Source organism: Sander lucioperca, chromosome 3 (genome assembly GCF_008315115.2).
Source record: "Sander lucioperca isolate FBNREF2018 chromosome 3, SLUC_FBN_1.2, whole genome shotgun sequence".
Lineage (NCBI taxonomy): Eukaryota > Metazoa > Chordata > Actinopteri > Perciformes > Percidae > Sander > Sander lucioperca.
This window is the reverse complement of record NC_050175.1, coordinates 29,961,520-29,978,262: the sequence shown is the minus strand read 5'-3', so window position 1 is coordinate 29,978,262 and position 16,743 is coordinate 29,961,520. Positions and strand designations below refer to the sequence as shown.

Below are 16,743 nucleotides of genomic sequence, written 5' to 3'. Positions count from 1 at the left end.
AGAGAGGGGACGACACGCAGCAAAGGGCCGCAGGTCGGATTCTAACCCAGACCGCTGCAAAGGACTCCTCCTACATGGGGCGCACGTTCTTACTGGGTGAGCTAGAGCAGTGGTTCCCAACCTGAGGTCAGGGGGGCGGCAAAGATCAGAGGGGGTGCGCAAGTCTTTATCTGGTTTGAGGTTGAGGTAAAAAAAAAATATTTGCACATTTTAAACAAATTATGATAATACACTAGAATATATAATGTATACAAAAGTCTGTATAAAAACTATATATTTTTGTTCTCGCTTAAAATTGTAGGCAGGCTACTTAGTAGGCCAAACCTCCAGGACCTCTTAACCTGGGACCCTTGCTGTCATCAGGTCAGCTGCTAGCTGCTATCATCCCGCCATGGAATCACTATTTTATGAATGAAACATGGCGGAGAAAAGTAAAAGTGCTGATAACTGCTCTGTATCAAAAAAGAAAGTAAGGCTCTATCTCGAGAGTTACCTCAACTTCAGTTTCGGAGGGGGGGGGGCTCAGCTTTTCTTAGACATAAGTGGGGGGGGTGCAAAGGAAAAAAGGTTGGGAACCACTGAGCTAGAGGTTGCCCCATGCAACTCATTTTAAGATAATAAATGAGCAAAATAGCAACCTGTGTAAGGTAAGGTTTTAATGTTATTCATGTACACTTTATGACTTTTCTTTTTAAAATAAGGAGCCTACAGTGTTGTTGACATTTTGTATTTTTTTTATGGTTATGTGGTTTTCTGTACAGCACTAATGAAGAACTCACTTTTTTATTATTATTAACAAACCAGAAAACTGGCCATTATCAGCCAAAAGAAGAATGTCTAACCTTTAGCAATGCAAAGAGATCCATGTTGAGATCAAGCTGTGAACACATTAACATATTACCTTGTAAGTTGATATGGTGAACGTGTTGGCTTACAGTTGCTTATTTACACATCCAGCAGTTACAGAGCAACATGATAATTCATTTGGAGTTGTGTTTGTGGCCACACGGTGAATGTAAGTCCAATATTCACTCTCTTTGTAGCTTAAGATGCCAAATCTCAGCTTCATAAATTAATGCAACAAAGAAACAACAAAGAAACTCCCACAGTGTCCAGATGCCTCAAATGGAACAAAACCAGATGCACCTGTACCTGAAATAGTGTGATTTCTTTCTACTTTGGGGGAAATATGTGGGTGGGTCAAAGGTCTTTCAGGTGCTAGTGGCTGGTCTTCCAGCGGCCAATAGCCATCTTCAGGGTGTGATTAGGGGTGAGCAGAGTTGTCAGTAAGGGGAGGTTGGTCATGGGGCTGGAGCGGTTCTTTTGGTTGATCCAGCTATCGATGGCCTCTCTTTCATACGAGTATCCATCTGTTGGCAAATGTTTATAGTTTACTCAAATTACACAAACAACTAGAACTGCAAGCAGTTATGACGGGGTCCAAGCCTCCCCGGCGCGAATCGCCCCCGACGACCCGCCCAGCATGCAAAAGCGATACCCAAGGCGCGATGCGGTGGGGAGGCAAATGTCAGGAAATATTGTGAGGTGTGAGCTTCAACGTCGGTAGTACATAGCCTTTGCAAATTTCGCATTTACATTGATTGAGTTATGGCCAAAACGTTGATTATAGCGCCCCCTTATGGGCGATCTTTGCCAAATTTGGTACAGTAACAGGAGTTGGGCCAAACGTGTTTTTTCTGCTATAGCGCCACCTAGTGGTGGAATTGGTTGCATTTCTTTGCCTGAGGTCCTGGCAGGGTTCTGGACCAGTCCCGAAAATGGCACCGCCCCCACCATGCATGGTTTAGGCTGTGGTTTAGGCTGTAGAAACTGTTTCATTGGCGGAAGAATAACGGAATAAGAATAATAAACCTTAGGAAAACAATAGGGTCCCACAGCTCCGCTGGATCTGTGAACTGCGTTGCCTTGCAAACACGGTTCCCAGCCCCCTCGGGCTTGGACCCCTAAATACAAGCAAATCTGTTTATACTGAAGAAACAGACAACTATAGAGTCCCAAGAGCTGACTAACTTATGTGTTGTGTCATTTTATGTAAAGTGTGTTAAGTGAAAAATGTCTGATCTTCGCCTACCGGCAGCAATGACTGGTTCCCTCATCAGCTCCCTGGTGATTGGACACAGGAACTCATCAGGAATGCCTGAACATACTGAATCACTCTTCAGCTCCTCCACCTTTCTCAGGATTTTACTGCGCAGGCCTACTGACTCTATACACACACACACACACACACACACACACACACACACACACACACACACACACACACACACACAAGCAAGAGAATAAGGACATTTACTAGAAAAGAAAACAGACTTTGTGTGCTCTCATTACAATAGAAACCACTGGAGCCTCAAGAGGAACAAGCTGAACTGACCCAAACACTAACATATACAATCACATCAATATCAAGGTTTTGAGCATTTGTTATTCCTGCGTTTAATACTTTTCACTCATGGATGGTAAATGTGAGCGTGGGTGAGAGAGAAGATGGTGGGAGCAGATCACGTCTGCTGACTGTCCAATTCAAAGTTAAATACTAAGCAGGCACTCAAGTGCATTTTACTTTGAATACTGTTCTTTAAGTAACATTGTGTTGCAGAACCTGACTGCCTGAGTAATTACAAACATGTATTCAAATTTAGAAGTTATGATCTCATAAAATAAAGAGTTAACTAACGTTGTACACAATGCTCTTTGTAGACTCCCTGATAATCTAACTGGTACACTGTTTCATTTCGTTATTCTGCTTCTTTAGAAGAAAATTATTGATTTCACTCCCACCTTTGTAAAATATGGCTGTCTTTTATTGCTGAGATAAAACATGTTGCTACTCAATTCTGTTCTCCTAAGTTAGTTCTGCTCAGAAGATGGGATTTGCGCAACGTTACTAAAAACAGAACAATGTGAACACAAGCTGTAACAGCGCTGGAGCTGTGTAAACTGAGGAGTGATTGACAGCCACTGTGGGATGGAAATGACGACATGGCAATACAACAAACATTTGCTGACAACTACATGACAAACACTGGCCTAGCTGGTAGACTGACATCCACAACACTCCTACTTTAGCCTTGTGGTTGCAAATATTTCAGAAAAAGCCACAAAATATACCTGATAAAGTCCGATAAACAAACATTTCAGACAGACTTGGAAATAACCAAGGGAGCCTAATTACGGTATATTAGGTGTAAATTCACTGTATACCTTATGGGAAATAATGTTTTGGGGATTGGGTTATGTAACTGATGAATTGCTCCAGATTAAAATCAGAACTGCTGAGGCACAGCTGAGTACTTTTGCAGTGCAGCATAATATTATATAATCTTGCTGACTAAAATCCCCATCAACATTCACTCATTCCTTCACCCTTACTTTAATTTAATGTGCCGCCTTTTATCCATGTAAATAGGTACAAAAATCCTAATCCACACACATCCATGTTCATTCTGACAAGAGACCAGGCGTGTAATACCCATAACACTGGTTTTATATTCTTACATTTCAGGCAAAGGCGAGCATTAGGAGTATGACAGAACGAGGGGCTGAGGAAGTGACATTACACCCGCTGAGCAGTGTGTGATGCTTCCTCACCTATGTGCAGCTCTGACGCCAGTGTTTCCTTGGTGAGACTGAGCAGCTCTGTCCCATCTATGTTGTTGGCTCTGAATTTGTCCACCAATCCCTCGAGGTTTTCGTCCACCAGCCACGCTGACACATCCCCCTCCGACCAATCGCTGACCAGCAGCTTGGATCGGCCTGCTGAGGTTCTCCCTGAGAGGGTGAGGCAAAGTGAGACGCTCAGTCCTTGTCGGCTGCAGCACCTTTTGAAAAATGGCCAAATGTTCTCCATGCAACACTATCCTGAAATCCTGCTGACTAATTATTGATTAGGGGGCTGTGGCTAGCGCGGCTTGTGTAAAGATATAAAGAAATGTCTGGAGGGTTCATCGACATTTTGATGGACAGAGGACCTTGTACATTGCAGACAGAAATGCTAAACCAAACTTGGACTTTGCACCCACTGGCAAACATATGCCGATTCCCAATTATGATAAGGTTTTTGCACATATTGTTTGAACAGTGGCGTCTCATTAAGTCATGTTTACTGATTACAGGCCCCCCAGTGTAGTACAATATACAGTAAGGCATATTTTCTTCCTTCCTACCTTCACTTGATGTCGGCGCAGACTGCTCTAGAACACACAGAAAAAGTAAACATGAGAAATGCAATGCATTCTTTCAGCAAACTTGAGACTGAAGAGAGATTAACGAAAGAGCAACTCTGCTAAAGATTTAACTAGTATGTACTGTACATTTGGCATTGTCTGTCCCTTCCTTTTAAGTGTCAAGTGTAAAAATAAATATTTAAAATGAAAAATGAAAAACTAACCAGGCAACGACTTCCCGCCTTTCCATTGGACACAAGGTTCGGCAAAGGAGACAGACACAAAAATAGATGACAAGACAAAACAAATGTAATTAATCATCAAAATATATAGATGTTACTCTATTGGAGTGATGTGTGTGTGTGTGTGTGTGTGTGTGTGTGTGTGTGTGTGTGTGTGTGTGTGTGTGTGTGTGTGTGTGTTACTCACCATGGTCATTGCATCTGTCCTCCAGCCTCCAGATGTTTACAGTCTTATCCATAGATCCTGTAGCAATTAGAGGTAAAGTTGGAGAGAAGGAACATGCCGTCACGTACCTGCAGCAGAAGACAGAACGTGCACGTTAGGACTGTTAACAACAAGGTGTAACCTTCTCTATATAATAACAGAAAAAAACCCTTAAAGGGCTAAAAAAGAAAAGTTTGTATTGAGAGGTATGAATCAAGGGCAAATATATTCCTAATATATCAATATATACATGATTTTTAAAGCACATAAAAGCTGTAAAAGTAAGAAGTAACTTTAAAGATAATAGTGATTCTGTGAGCATCAGATCCTTAAGCAGTTCCCTAAAAGCATTCAGAAGCTTAAGCCAAAAGCCCCAAATCTTAGTCCTGAGCTTTGTAGCAGCTATAAGGCCAGCTGCCTCAGGGTCTGAGGCTGCAGTTCGGCTTACAGGGTTAAAAGGTGGACACTACAGCTCAATACCAGACTTATGTGGCAGTGATGCAAATGTTCTCCATCAGAGGGCCAATTCAGTGATAGCTTACCACGTCAAAGGCTGCCCTAAGATCTAAATAAGGAGCCAAATGAAATTTTCAGGAGATTCAAGAAAGTCAAAGCAACGTTAATGAGGACAATCTCTCTAAAACCTAAGCTGGATCGCTCAGAAATGTTGATCCACAAAAGCAAGATGGCTTCAATCAACGTCTTTAAAAACCTCCAATGAGAATTTAGAGAAAGGCAACCTCAAGATACTCTCAAACTGTTATTTTATCAGTTTTTCTAAAGTCAAATGAGTTTCCAAGAGGCACTGTGTCAGGTGTTGTGGTTCACTTTTTGCCATTTATCCACTTTCTCTCAACTTGCCTCATCTACTTCCACTTCAGTTAGTGATCTTCCAAAATGACTTTCATTTGCCCCACTGAAAGGAAGTGAGCTGTCAGCCTTTCAATCACAGGTGGCTGGATGGACTTAAATAGCTTGTAAGTGTGATCATTCAGCTGTGGCTTATGTCTACGTGTATGTGTAGGGGGAAGAGACAGTGCGTGTTTGCGTGTTTTGTGACCTCACTGGGTCGTAATCTATTCAAGATGCTGTCTGTGTTGAGATCTTGTTGTAAATGAGCGGTCATTGGTCAAATGTTGAAGTCTGACATTTACTGCTCGTGTTTTATGTAACAATGTATGGCATCAAAACATAATAAAAATAGTGTGGAAATATCTCAATGTGACGTCTCATGATATTTGTGCAGTTATCTCAAAAACAAAATAGGTCCATAATTGGAAAAAATACCACCAATACCCATGTATTCTTCAGTGTTGGCATGGCAAAGCATCTTGCAGTAAGTTTTCCCTAGAAATATGTTTATTAAAGACAGACTGAGCTTTTGTTTGTTTGTAAACAGAACAGTTACCGCCAGTTGCCAGAGAAACTATGTGAAAGATCTCTTTTAGGAATTCTGCACAAACAACATCTGGGGCCCTCTCTTGCACCTGGCGCAGCGCAAAGCCCGATGCAAGTGTCTTCGCTAGTTTAAGACTGACGCAGTTGTCAGTTTCCCGTCCAGCACCCACGTTGTTTAAATAGCAAATGCACCTGCGCCCACCTTTGCGCCCATGGGCGTGCTGGTCTTACAAGGAGGTGTGTTCAGGTGAATTCTTGGCGTATTGCTATCTTGAGGCAGCGGTAAGTGATTGCGCCATTGACCAATAAAAACCTGGTTTAAAGTCAATAGCACAGCATTTCACTGTTATTTTAACAGCGAATTAGTAAAATGCGCCTAAGCTCATACACAGCGCGCACACACTATGCTTGTTATACACACACACACACACACACACACAGGGAAGCGCAGCAGCACACAAACATGCAAAAGATTACAAATAAAAATATTTCGGTGCAAATCCACCATCATAATAGCAATGCGCCAAGGTACAAACGCGCCTGGCTTTTAAAGGGAATGGGAGATGACACTCTGATTGGTTTATTGCATGTTACGCCCAAAACACACCTATGAATTAATGAAGACACTAAGAACAACCCTTTTGAACCATGCGCCCGGCGCACAGACTCTTTTTTTCCACCGTCAAACTAGCAAAAGTGGATTTGGACACACCCTAAACGCACCTGCGCCATGCGCTTCACGCCGTGCGCTTAGATCGTTACAATAGGGCCCCTAGTGTGTAAGAGGTGGAGTATAAATGTTTAATTCAACTTCTTGTTTTTTTAGAAAACCACAACATCTCAATATAAGAATTTTGTCAAAACACAAATATGTGAAGGAACTTATAAGAATATACAGTATAATAAATAAATAACTAATGCAGAATAAATACATATATATATATATATATATATATATATATATATAAAAGATATCCTGTCTGGCAGGATGAAAGAGAAATTAACATATTCACCTTGGGACTTTTGAAATTCATGCTTTCATTCAATGAAAAAGTCCAGTCAACAAAACTTAACCACATAAAGTGGGTATTTACCTCTCGTGCTGGTTCAGTGTGTAAAGCAAAACTGCATTATTCTGCAAACAGACAAAGTGCAGCACAAAAGCAAATATGAACATTGTGTTATTAATGGAGCAGAAAATAACAAGTCTATCAATAGAAAGAAGGGGTACTCACAGCATCATAGACTGTGACAGTTTTGTCCACAGAGCTGAAGGGATAAAAGATAGAATCATGGCTGTTAATTAAAGCCATATTTTAACTCTTTTTCAGGCTGCTCTCAAAACAAAACTTTCTGTTTAGTTGGACTCATTTCACCTCAGAGTGATAGTACACCACCCCCAGACTGTCACTCGGGTAATATCGGATCATTCTGATGTAGGATTTTAAAATTAAAGGCTTTTAAAATGTCAAATTAAAGCCATATTTTAACTCTTTTTTTAGGCTGCTCTAAAAACAAAACCTTCTGTTAACACAGACTCATTTCACCTCAGAGTGATAGTACACCACCCCCAGACTGTCACTCGGGTAATATCAAAACGAATATAAAGGTTTGGAAAATGTCCTATTAAAGATATATTTTAACTCTTTTTCAGGCTGCTAATTAAAGCTATATTTAAAAAAAATATATATATATATTAAAATAATAGCTTTAATTGAACATTTTCAAAGCCTTTAATTTTAAAATCCTACATCATAATGATCCGATATTACCCGAGTGACCGTCTGGGGGTGGTGTACTATTACTCTGAGGTGAAATGAGTCCGTCTAAACAGGAGGTTTCGGGGGTTTTTTTCTGCTCAGCCCGAAAAAGAGTTGAAATATAGCTTTAATTGGACATTTTCAAAGTCTTTAATTTTAAAATCCTACATAAGAATGGTCCGATATTACTCGAGTGACTGTCTGGGGGTGGTGTACTATGTGAGGAATATTTCAAACAACTGACTATTTGGTACAGCATGTTCAGATCCACGTACACACAGGGATACAGCAAACCATGTCTCCCTCCAGTGGTTCCACTGAAGTACTGCATTCTTATAATTTAATCTATATTTTACATAAATTGCTTGATCCTAAATAGTTCAAGACATTGGTGCTGATCTATTGAAGATCAAGAGATTAATGTAAAATATAGATTAAGCACATGGCTTGCAACTACAGCAATTTTTTGAGGGAATCAGGAGGGTTAGAAACATTTTGAATGTGTCTGGTAAAGACACAGGCAGGTGGTTTTTGCATGTTTTAGTCCATCAAATACAATTTGTATACAATTGTTTTTCTTAAAAGAGTTTCTCAAAGTTTACCAAAATATTTTTTTTTTCAGGCAGCCATTGGTTGAAAATGTATTAGACATATTGCAGCTGCCAGGACTTTGATTGACCAATGACTGCTCAGGCATTTTTACATTACATTACATGTCATTTAGCTGACGCTTTTATCCAAAGCGACTTACAATTGCTATATATGTCAGAGGACGCACGCCTCTGGAGCAACTAGGGGTTAAGTGTCTTGCTCAGGGACACATTGGTTGATGTATCGCAGTGGGAATCGAACCCAGGTCTCCCACACCAAAGGCATGTGACATATCCACTGCACCATCACCACCCATATTATTTGTATTTGTATATATTTATATATTTGTCCAATCGCAACAGTCACAAACTCACCACAAAATAACATTACTATGCAATATTAGCGTAATTTGTAAGTAAGGACGATTAAATGATCCTGTGATGGGTTCTCTATTTTAAGCGAGTTTAAGTCTTGGCAGGCTGATTTTCATACTGCATTGGCACCAACCGAGAATTTTGGCTAAAATCAATCTAAAAACCTAACATAAGCTTTGGAAAATGGTTGTCAGAAATGAATAAAATATATACAGTCTGTATTAAGAGGCTAAAACATTCAAAGTCACCAATACGCTTCCTTAACCCTGTTAAAGATCCTACCCAGACACAAGCAGCTGCCCATCTGAGGAGTAGGCGCAGGAGAGGACCGGAGCCGACTGGCCCGTTAATGTGTGCAGCAGCTGCATCTTATATCCTGCAAGAGAGAGAGAGAGACAATAATTATAGTTATACACGCAATAAGTCAAGTCTTTTCCCTGACTGATGTCAAACTGACCCGCAAGCCATATTACAGGGTGGACCTTTCTTTATGAAGACCGGATTGTGCTGTGAGTGATGAATGTTACAGTTACCTTAAGAGAAAATGGTATATGCTAAATCTGTACACAAATACAAGCACTTAATAGCGTGAAAACCCCCAGAAAGAAAGGCTTGGACAGGCAGCTCTGGATTTCTTTAAAATAAAATGTACTTTTATTTAGGCAGCACCAGTGATTTGTTTTGATATACTGGTGCTGATATATTACAACCCAGTTACACAAATGAAGGGTTATGCCTCTGAGGGCTGTAATCAGACTGAAGTTAGATGATACGGAAACTGCACACACAACAAATATTCTGTCTCAGACTCTTGTCTCAAGTCTAGACAAGTAGTGTATGTGCAGAGTGGAGTTTCTCCAACACAGAGCCATGCCTCAGATTATCCACTGTTCAGACTATAACAACACCTACACCTACATATTAAAACATAATTCTGCCTTGTATGGCAACACTTGAATAGTTGTTAACCACAGACATGGTCTGCAACACAGGAACAGCGTACAAGGATAACCCAGGTTTACAATCTTAGCTGATAACCATAGGAGGTTGTAATTATGGCAGAAAGGGTCCTGTGAGCTAGCGAGAGATCTTTCAGTATGCAAAGACAGGTAAACATACGTCACTCTACCTCCTGAGCTGAACTTGTTAATGGCCCAGATCTTCAGGTGACTGTCTTGTCCACAGGACGCCAAACGAAACTGCACGACTTGACCACCTAAAAAGACAAAAACAGACAAACAGGGGCGCTTGGTTAGCTCACCTGCTAGCTGGCTAGCTCACCGCAGCAGCCTCGGGTTCGATTCTGACCTGCGGTCCTTTGCTGCATGTCGTTCCCCTTCTCTCTCCCCTTTCCTGTCTTAAGCTGCCCTGTCAAATAAAGGCCTACACATTTTTTTAAACAAACAAACAAACAAACAAAATAAGATTGCATGACACCAAACAAATCACAGACTGTAATCAATCTTCACAGACAACAACAATCAGTCGGTAGATGTTATTGGCTCCCAACAGTGAAATTAGACAATGGCCAAACAGATCAGCTATGCTCCCAACTGACGTGATTTCGACAAACCTTAGAAAATGGTGGATGTCAATATTACAGTAATGCCCCCTCCTATACTACCATCTTCCATAAAGGGATTTGTTTTAAGAATGTGACAGTAACTGTAACTAAGAGACATGCATGCTTTATGTAAAACCCAACTGATATTATCAGCCCAAACTGGCTCATCAGAGATATAGTTATATATATATATATAGATATGTAAAATGAAATTGCAGCGCTTCATAGGCTGCAGTTCCATGTACAGTCAACCCTTATTTTTCTTAATCATAGTTATATTTATAGATTTAATTTCCAGTAAATTACTGGCCAAAATTAAACATTAATGTATCTTATATTTACTTTTGCTCACATAATTGATAAAACTCTTTGTTCAACTGTAAAATGTCCTGCCTCTGTACATATCTCTGTCAAACTGTTCAGTAACCGAATTTGAGGGAATCTTGCCAAAAACAAATTACATTAGAAGTTTATGTGAAAATTGAGTGTTGACCAAAATATAATTTAGATTGTGTTCTTATGATTTCTTTACTCTTAAATGCTGCCAAAAACCTCTGACTGAGCCGTAGTTGATAAACACACAGCAATGGTTCTCACCACTGAGGATGTTGGGAGCAAAGATGCAGCAGGTGACTCCCAGGTCGTGGGCATTTTTTTCTGCAAGGAGCTGGTTCATGTCCAGGTCCCACAGACGCAGGTCCCCATAGCTGGAGCCGCTCATAAACACCTGACTGCAGGGGCTGAAGGAGCAGGCTACCATTGTCGTGTCAGACACTGCTCCAGTCCTTTACAAAAACACAACCAACAGCAGCTGCATCAACTGGTGCACTTCAGTTTCATTGAATAGTATTACCTGCATGTAACTAGATGCTGTCAGGATAGTGCAAATATTGTGTCAAGTAACTGCAAACAGTGGTGTGAGGAGAGTTGATGGCACTGAGGTTTTCAGCTCCCTTTGTCGGGTTATGAAAGAGACTTTCACAGTGCTGTATATCTGTATAAATAGTGGGCCTGCTGAATATTCTACTAATTAATCTATCAATCACTCAGTCTATGAAATGTCAAAAAAATTGAAATAGAACATCTGAAATCAAACTTATAACCTTGTAATTGATTTTCAAATTGCTTGTCAAATGTAAGTTATCAAATGTACCTGTGCAGCTGTTTGGAGGGGAAATCCCACAGAGCCAAAGTGCCATCAGATGCACCAGAAACCAGGTGAGCAGAGTCAGGAGAGAGCGCACAGATCCTCACAGGACTACGCCCAGGATGCTCCAGGACGGCCTCGATCTCACCCGTGACCGTGGACCAAACCATTGTGGTTGCATCGGTCGAACACGAGATGAGGAACTGTCCGCAGGTGCTGAAGCAGCAGCAGTGGACGCCGTAGCCATGTCCTGACAGCGGTGAAAAGGGCAGCTCCGAGAAGTCACAGGTGTTGTATATCCGGAGAGTTTTGTCGCCAGAACATGTGGCAAACAGTTTGCCAGAGAAGGCACACCAGTTGACATCGTCTCGATGGTCTTGTAATGTGCAAATCAGAGACGTCATTTGGAGAGCCGGTCCTAAATTTCACATAGAGGGAACGAGAAAAGCATTATATAAAAGGAAAAATTATTCATTTAAATCCAAATACCTGGAGACGAGATTCACAAAGACGTGACACAGCAATATATTGCTATTTTATTATATAAAGCAAAATAATTTTTTTGTTACATTTTTTTTATTAATTTCTGATAAACTCACATTGTTGTTGTTTTCAATCTTTTGGGGGAAAGTCTCAAGTCCTTAAAGGAGAGTCCAGGTCCAGTCACAAGTCTTGATGAGCAAATTGCAAGTCATACTGCAAGTCTTTCTGGTGTTAATGCTGATTATTAACCATAAACAGCATTTGAACTGAGATTATTAGTCGGTTAATCTATTTATTGATTTATTTTGGTCATTTGTCAAGCAAAAATGCAAAACATGTGCATGTTCTGGATTCTCAAATGTGACAATTTGCTGCATTTCTCCGTTTTATAAGATTGTATATTGAATATCTTTGGACTGTTGGTTGGACAAAACAAGACATCACCTTGGCCTTTTAGAAATTGTGAGGGATATTCATGGACTAACTGATATATATACACACACACATATATATATATATATATATATATATATATATATATATATATCGATTGAAAAGGAAAATACTTTTTAGGTGCAGCATTTGAACATTTTCCTTTTCAAAACTGTGCTAATGTGTGTTGTACATAGCTGAGACTATATCCCTATAAATGTGCAGGTCTAATATCTACATTTGAGATAAGTGACTAAGTCACCGTCACTGTCCATGTCTTTTTTATTTTTTTTAAAGTTTTTACTTAGTGACCGTCAGTTATCTGACGCTGAAAGTAATACAATAGTAAGTTAACCGTGGTGGAAATAGTACTCAAACCTTTACAGTGCAGAAATATGTTGTAAAAGTCCTGCATTCAAAAATTGACTGAAGTAAAAGTACAAAAGTATTAGCATCAAAATATACTTAATGTACCAAAAGTAAGTAAGAAAGTACTCAATATGCATTTCAATTATAATTATTGATGCATTAATGTGTACATCACTTTAATGTTGCAGGTGGGGCTAGTTTGAACTACTTTATAAACTGCTAGCTTGTGATTTCCCCCTCTATCTTAACCTTTTTTATGCTAAGATAACATACCATGTGAGACTACTAGCTAACTAGCTAACAATTCCCTTTGAATTGTAGTGGAGTAGAAGTATAAAGTAACAGAACATGGCAATATCCAAATAATGTACAATTAGAAGGCCTACTTCAGTCAATGTAGCCTACTTAGTATCCACCACTGTAAGTTATAGTATGTGTCGAACAGCAACGTTTAAAAATGGCTCATTCAAGTTCAACCAGGTAACAAGAAAAATACACATAGTTCTCCTTGTTTTGTTTTTTTATCTGGAAAAGTAAACATTAGGTTGGGCTGTCAAGACAAACACCAGTAAAGACTGTAGAGACCGCAACGTTAGCTAAAGCTCATCTAACAGTGCAGCAGAGCCGAGAAGCAACTTTATACTTCATGTTATAAAGTCAAATATTATTCACCTGCGGGAAACAAACTGTGACAATAAACAGCCCAACAAGCAAACTCAGACGGTAAATGACTTTACATCTAATTGAAATGTTAGCTACGTCTAACTGTAGTAATGTGCTCACCTAACCGCCGTGTTGTCAGTTCAGTTAAATGTTGTTTACTTCCTCATCGAACAGCTGACTGTGACGTAATGCGGGTTACGTCACCCTCTAGCTAGTTGGTGTCTCGAGTATGTATGGTCTCTCTAAAAGTGAGAACATAAACTGGAGAAGGCTTCTACCGTGTAATTACCTTATTTCTAACAAAGCTAAGGAAGTACTCCTCAGAATTGTACCTAACCTATACCCTGCTAATCATCTTGTTGCTAGATTTGCTGACATTGACTCTTCCTGTACATTTTGTAAACAGAATATTGAAACAATTTCCCACCTTTTTTTTATTGTAAAATATCCAAAAGATTTTGGACAGATTTGGAGTCTTACGTTTTAGAACTCACTAACTTTGTCTACTCTTTAAACCATAAACATATTATCCGTTTCTATGATAATTTGGGAAATATAATAATATTTAATTAATTTCATTAATCTATAGGCCAAATGTTATATTCACAAGCAGAAATTCTCTAACTCACTTCCTAATTTTTTAGGAATAAATTTAAATCTCAAGTCACTTTGTTAACAACAAAAACGTAGAGCTTTTTTCCCCTAAACTTCTGACTAAATGGGATTATATATATATATATATATATATATATATATATATGTATATAAAATTAGTCTTGATGTTTATGTTCTATTGTTGTTTACCTGATTCTTTGTATGATGCATTTTGTCTATAAAAAAAAAAGAGCATGTATGGTCTTGAGGACTTGAACACACAGACGTCAGGACTTCATCATTAATTGACACTACATGTGTGTACGTGTGTATTTGACCTGCCATCATGTGATAATCTACCTGTGAAAACACCATGTAACCACTTCAGATGGGCAAAGCAGGGTGGTGTGAAATAGGCCTACATTTACTCAAGCACTTTTCCTTACTAGAATTGTAAGGTACTTTACTTTACTTAAGTCTTCCATGTTATTTTACTTTTTCCTTCTGCTCCACTACACTTCAAAGGGAAATATTGCACGTTTTTACTCAATTTAATTTATTTTACAGCCTTATAGTTACTGGTTACTTTTCAGGTTAAGACAGCTACCGACAAAACATATGATCGGTTTATAAAATATGATGTATTGTTATGCAATAAACTACTCAAAAGTATATAAATTAGTTATAGTTAGCTCCACCTCAAACAACTACAATAAAATGCTGATTACATGTTAATGCTTTAAATGTAAAACTGACAGTAGCAGTTCTGAATGAAAAGTACATTTTCTTTCCAATACTTCTGTACTTACACAATTTCGTATGCAGGATTTGGACCTGTTACGGAGAATATCCCAGTGTGGTAATGCTACTTTTACTTAAGTAAATGATCTAAATACTTCTTCCACAACTGACATCGGATAAACGTTTTTACAAACTTTCGAATGTTAAGCTTGAGAAAACGTCTCTACACCTTGAAATTAAACTCAGAATCAGATTGTGGTCATAAATGCATGCATGATTTCTAATAAAAAGGAGAATAAAAAGGTTTACTACACACATCTACTGTACCACGCATTTTATCAAAAGCAGTTCCGTAGGATGGAATTGAAATAAAACAAGTTGAAGTCGTTTCCGTTGAAAAACATCCTTTTAATAGGTCCGTGCCACACACTAGTGAAAAATAAAGCTTCTACAAAAGAATGATACTTTTATTCCACAATATCTTAAATAAAGTAACTTCAAGTACTCTTGACTTGGGTACAAAAAAATCTAGCTGCCTCCATCAGGCCACAACACACAGCAAGGTTCAACACAGTGGTTACAAATGGCCTTAGGTCCTCTGTATTGTGGCAGATTACGAGGAAATGCATCATGGAAGCATAACTGAATGCTTGTTGTTCCTTTTTTTTCTGCTATGGATGGTGAGGAATGATTTCTGTATCACTGTCCAACTTTGGAGGCCTTGTTGAATTGAAATCATATTAAAAAAAATAATTTCGTCATAAGAATGAAAACTAAAAACAATAACATCCTCTACATGCCCCTGTTGGAAGGGTAGGCACTACCAAGATTAAGGATACCACAGTGTTTGCAGAGGATATGTATATACTGTACAAACAATATTTATGATAATGTTTTCATCACGTTCACTAAAATAGAATGCTACAATCATTCTAAGGCATAAACAATATCTTAATATTCTTAAACAATTTTTTACACATCGTTCCAAACAAGACATAATATTGACATTAATAAACAGTATATACACATGAATCACCATTGTCTAACTGTTCCTCTGCTGTTCCTGTAAATAAATGCAGTATTACAGTTTGAACAAATGAATACAGTCCTCTGATGCCCCAAAAGCACTGAACAGTGTAAACAGTTTTTTTTCTTTTCTTGGCTTTGTTTGATATTTGGGAGAAAAATTATAACACAAAGACACATTCCTTTTTTTAATTCAAAGCAGTTCTGCTGATTCTTCCTTTTCATAGAAAATGAAGTGGACCTTGATTCATAAATAATTATTACAAAATTAAATACATTCACTATAATACGATTAAATAACAAAAGACTATTTACAAGTAGTGGAAAGTATTCTAGCGCAGACACATCAGTGACAGTTGAGGATTATTCAGTGCAGTGTTCTGAGACAGGGAATGGTATTGCACTACGACACCCCATTTCTCTGGGACTCTTTGGGGCTTTTATCCCTGTTGTAATAAAATCCAGCGCACCTTATGTAACGACTTTTTTTTTTTTTTCCTTTTTCTTTTTTAAAGGTGACATCTCTCTTAATCACACCATGGGTTCCTTATTAAGGATTTGACTTCTTCCATCTTGCAAAGCCACAATCTCCATCAGAAAATAAAAATAAAAGTAAAACCTGGTGCTCCGATATGAAAAGTTTGAATGGGTTTATGGGCAAAATCAGAACAGAGTTTAGTTTAGTTTGTTTGTTTCAGAAGCTCAGTCCAGCGCTTCTCAAAGAACTTCCTCATGTTGTGACCAGCTCGACCAATGTCTGAATTGTCTTCATTGTATTTTTCACAGTTATCAAAGACCAAGTTGACATCAATGATGAAAGTCTCCAGGTTTTGATACCTGAAATTAAAAAAAAATAAAGTCTTAATGTGAGAAGTACAACTTATTTTCTGAAAAACACCACTCTGACTTTAATGTCTGTGCAAACGCCCTGAAGGCTTTCAGAAGAAAAAGAACAAACAGAAGTGAC

At 38.7% G+C, this 16,743-nt stretch overlaps 2 protein-coding genes across 17 annotated transcripts in view; both read right to left on the bottom strand.

Moving 5' to 3' along the window:
- Positions 1 to 716: 716 nt before the first annotated feature.
- On the bottom strand, positions 717 to 13,619 carry wdsub1 (WD repeat, sterile alpha motif and U-box domain containing 1). 5 transcript variants are annotated; one of them, XM_031306423.2, is made up of 15 exons: positions 13,541 to 13,619; positions 13,255 to 13,259; positions 11,475 to 11,888; positions 10,919 to 11,106; positions 10,066 to 10,140; positions 9,887 to 9,973; positions 9,040 to 9,133; positions 7,268 to 7,301; positions 7,127 to 7,167; positions 4,617 to 4,723; positions 4,412 to 4,429; positions 4,188 to 4,214; positions 3,613 to 3,792; positions 2,093 to 2,227; positions 717 to 1,370 (listed from the first exon to the last, which is right to left on the bottom strand). In XM_031306423.2, the coding sequence occupies exons 3-15, from the start codon at positions 11,870 to 11,872 to the stop codon at positions 1,219 to 1,221; spliced, it is 1,536 nt and encodes a 511-aa protein (XP_031162283.1). In that variant the 5' UTR covers positions 11,873 to 11,888; positions 13,255 to 13,259; positions 13,541 to 13,619; the 3' UTR covers positions 717 to 1,218. The 5 variants fall into 5 exon arrangements, with proteins under 5 accessions (XP_031162283.1, XP_031162286.1, XP_035855542.1 ...); XM_031306426.2 differs by having other exon boundaries at positions 10,066 to 10,125; XM_035999649.1 differs by lacking the exon at positions 4,412 to 4,429.
- Positions 13,620 to 15,137: 1,518 nt separating this feature from the next.
- Positions 15,138 to 16,743, bottom strand: part of baz2ba (bromodomain adjacent to zinc finger domain, 2Ba) — a 68,100-nt gene continuing 66,494 nt past the window's right edge. For all 12 annotated transcript variants that reach the window (XM_035999638.1, XM_035999642.1, XM_035999639.1 and 9 more), the window contains one exon: positions 15,138 to 16,613. In XM_035999638.1, the coding sequence (XP_035855531.1) occupies positions 16,457 to 16,613 (157 nt within the window). In that variant the 3' untranslated portion in view covers positions 15,138 to 16,456. The remainder of the gene's footprint in view (positions 16,614 to 16,743) is intronic.

Bases quoted from the DNA above. Each gene is read 5' to 3' on its own strand.
- wdsub1 (XM_031306423.2), bottom strand. From the start codon at position 11,872: ATGACGTCTCTGATTTGCACATTACAAGACCATCGAGACGATGTCAAC. The intron at 3,793-4,187 runs GTAGGAAGGAAG...TCACCCTCTCAG, and splicing joins TGCGCCGACATCAAGTGAAG to GGAGAACCTCAGCAGGCCGA. The intron at 2,228-3,612 runs GTGAGGAAGCAT...GTGTGTGTATAG, and splicing joins GGCGTCAGAGCTGCACATAG to AGTCAGTAGGCCTGCGCAGT.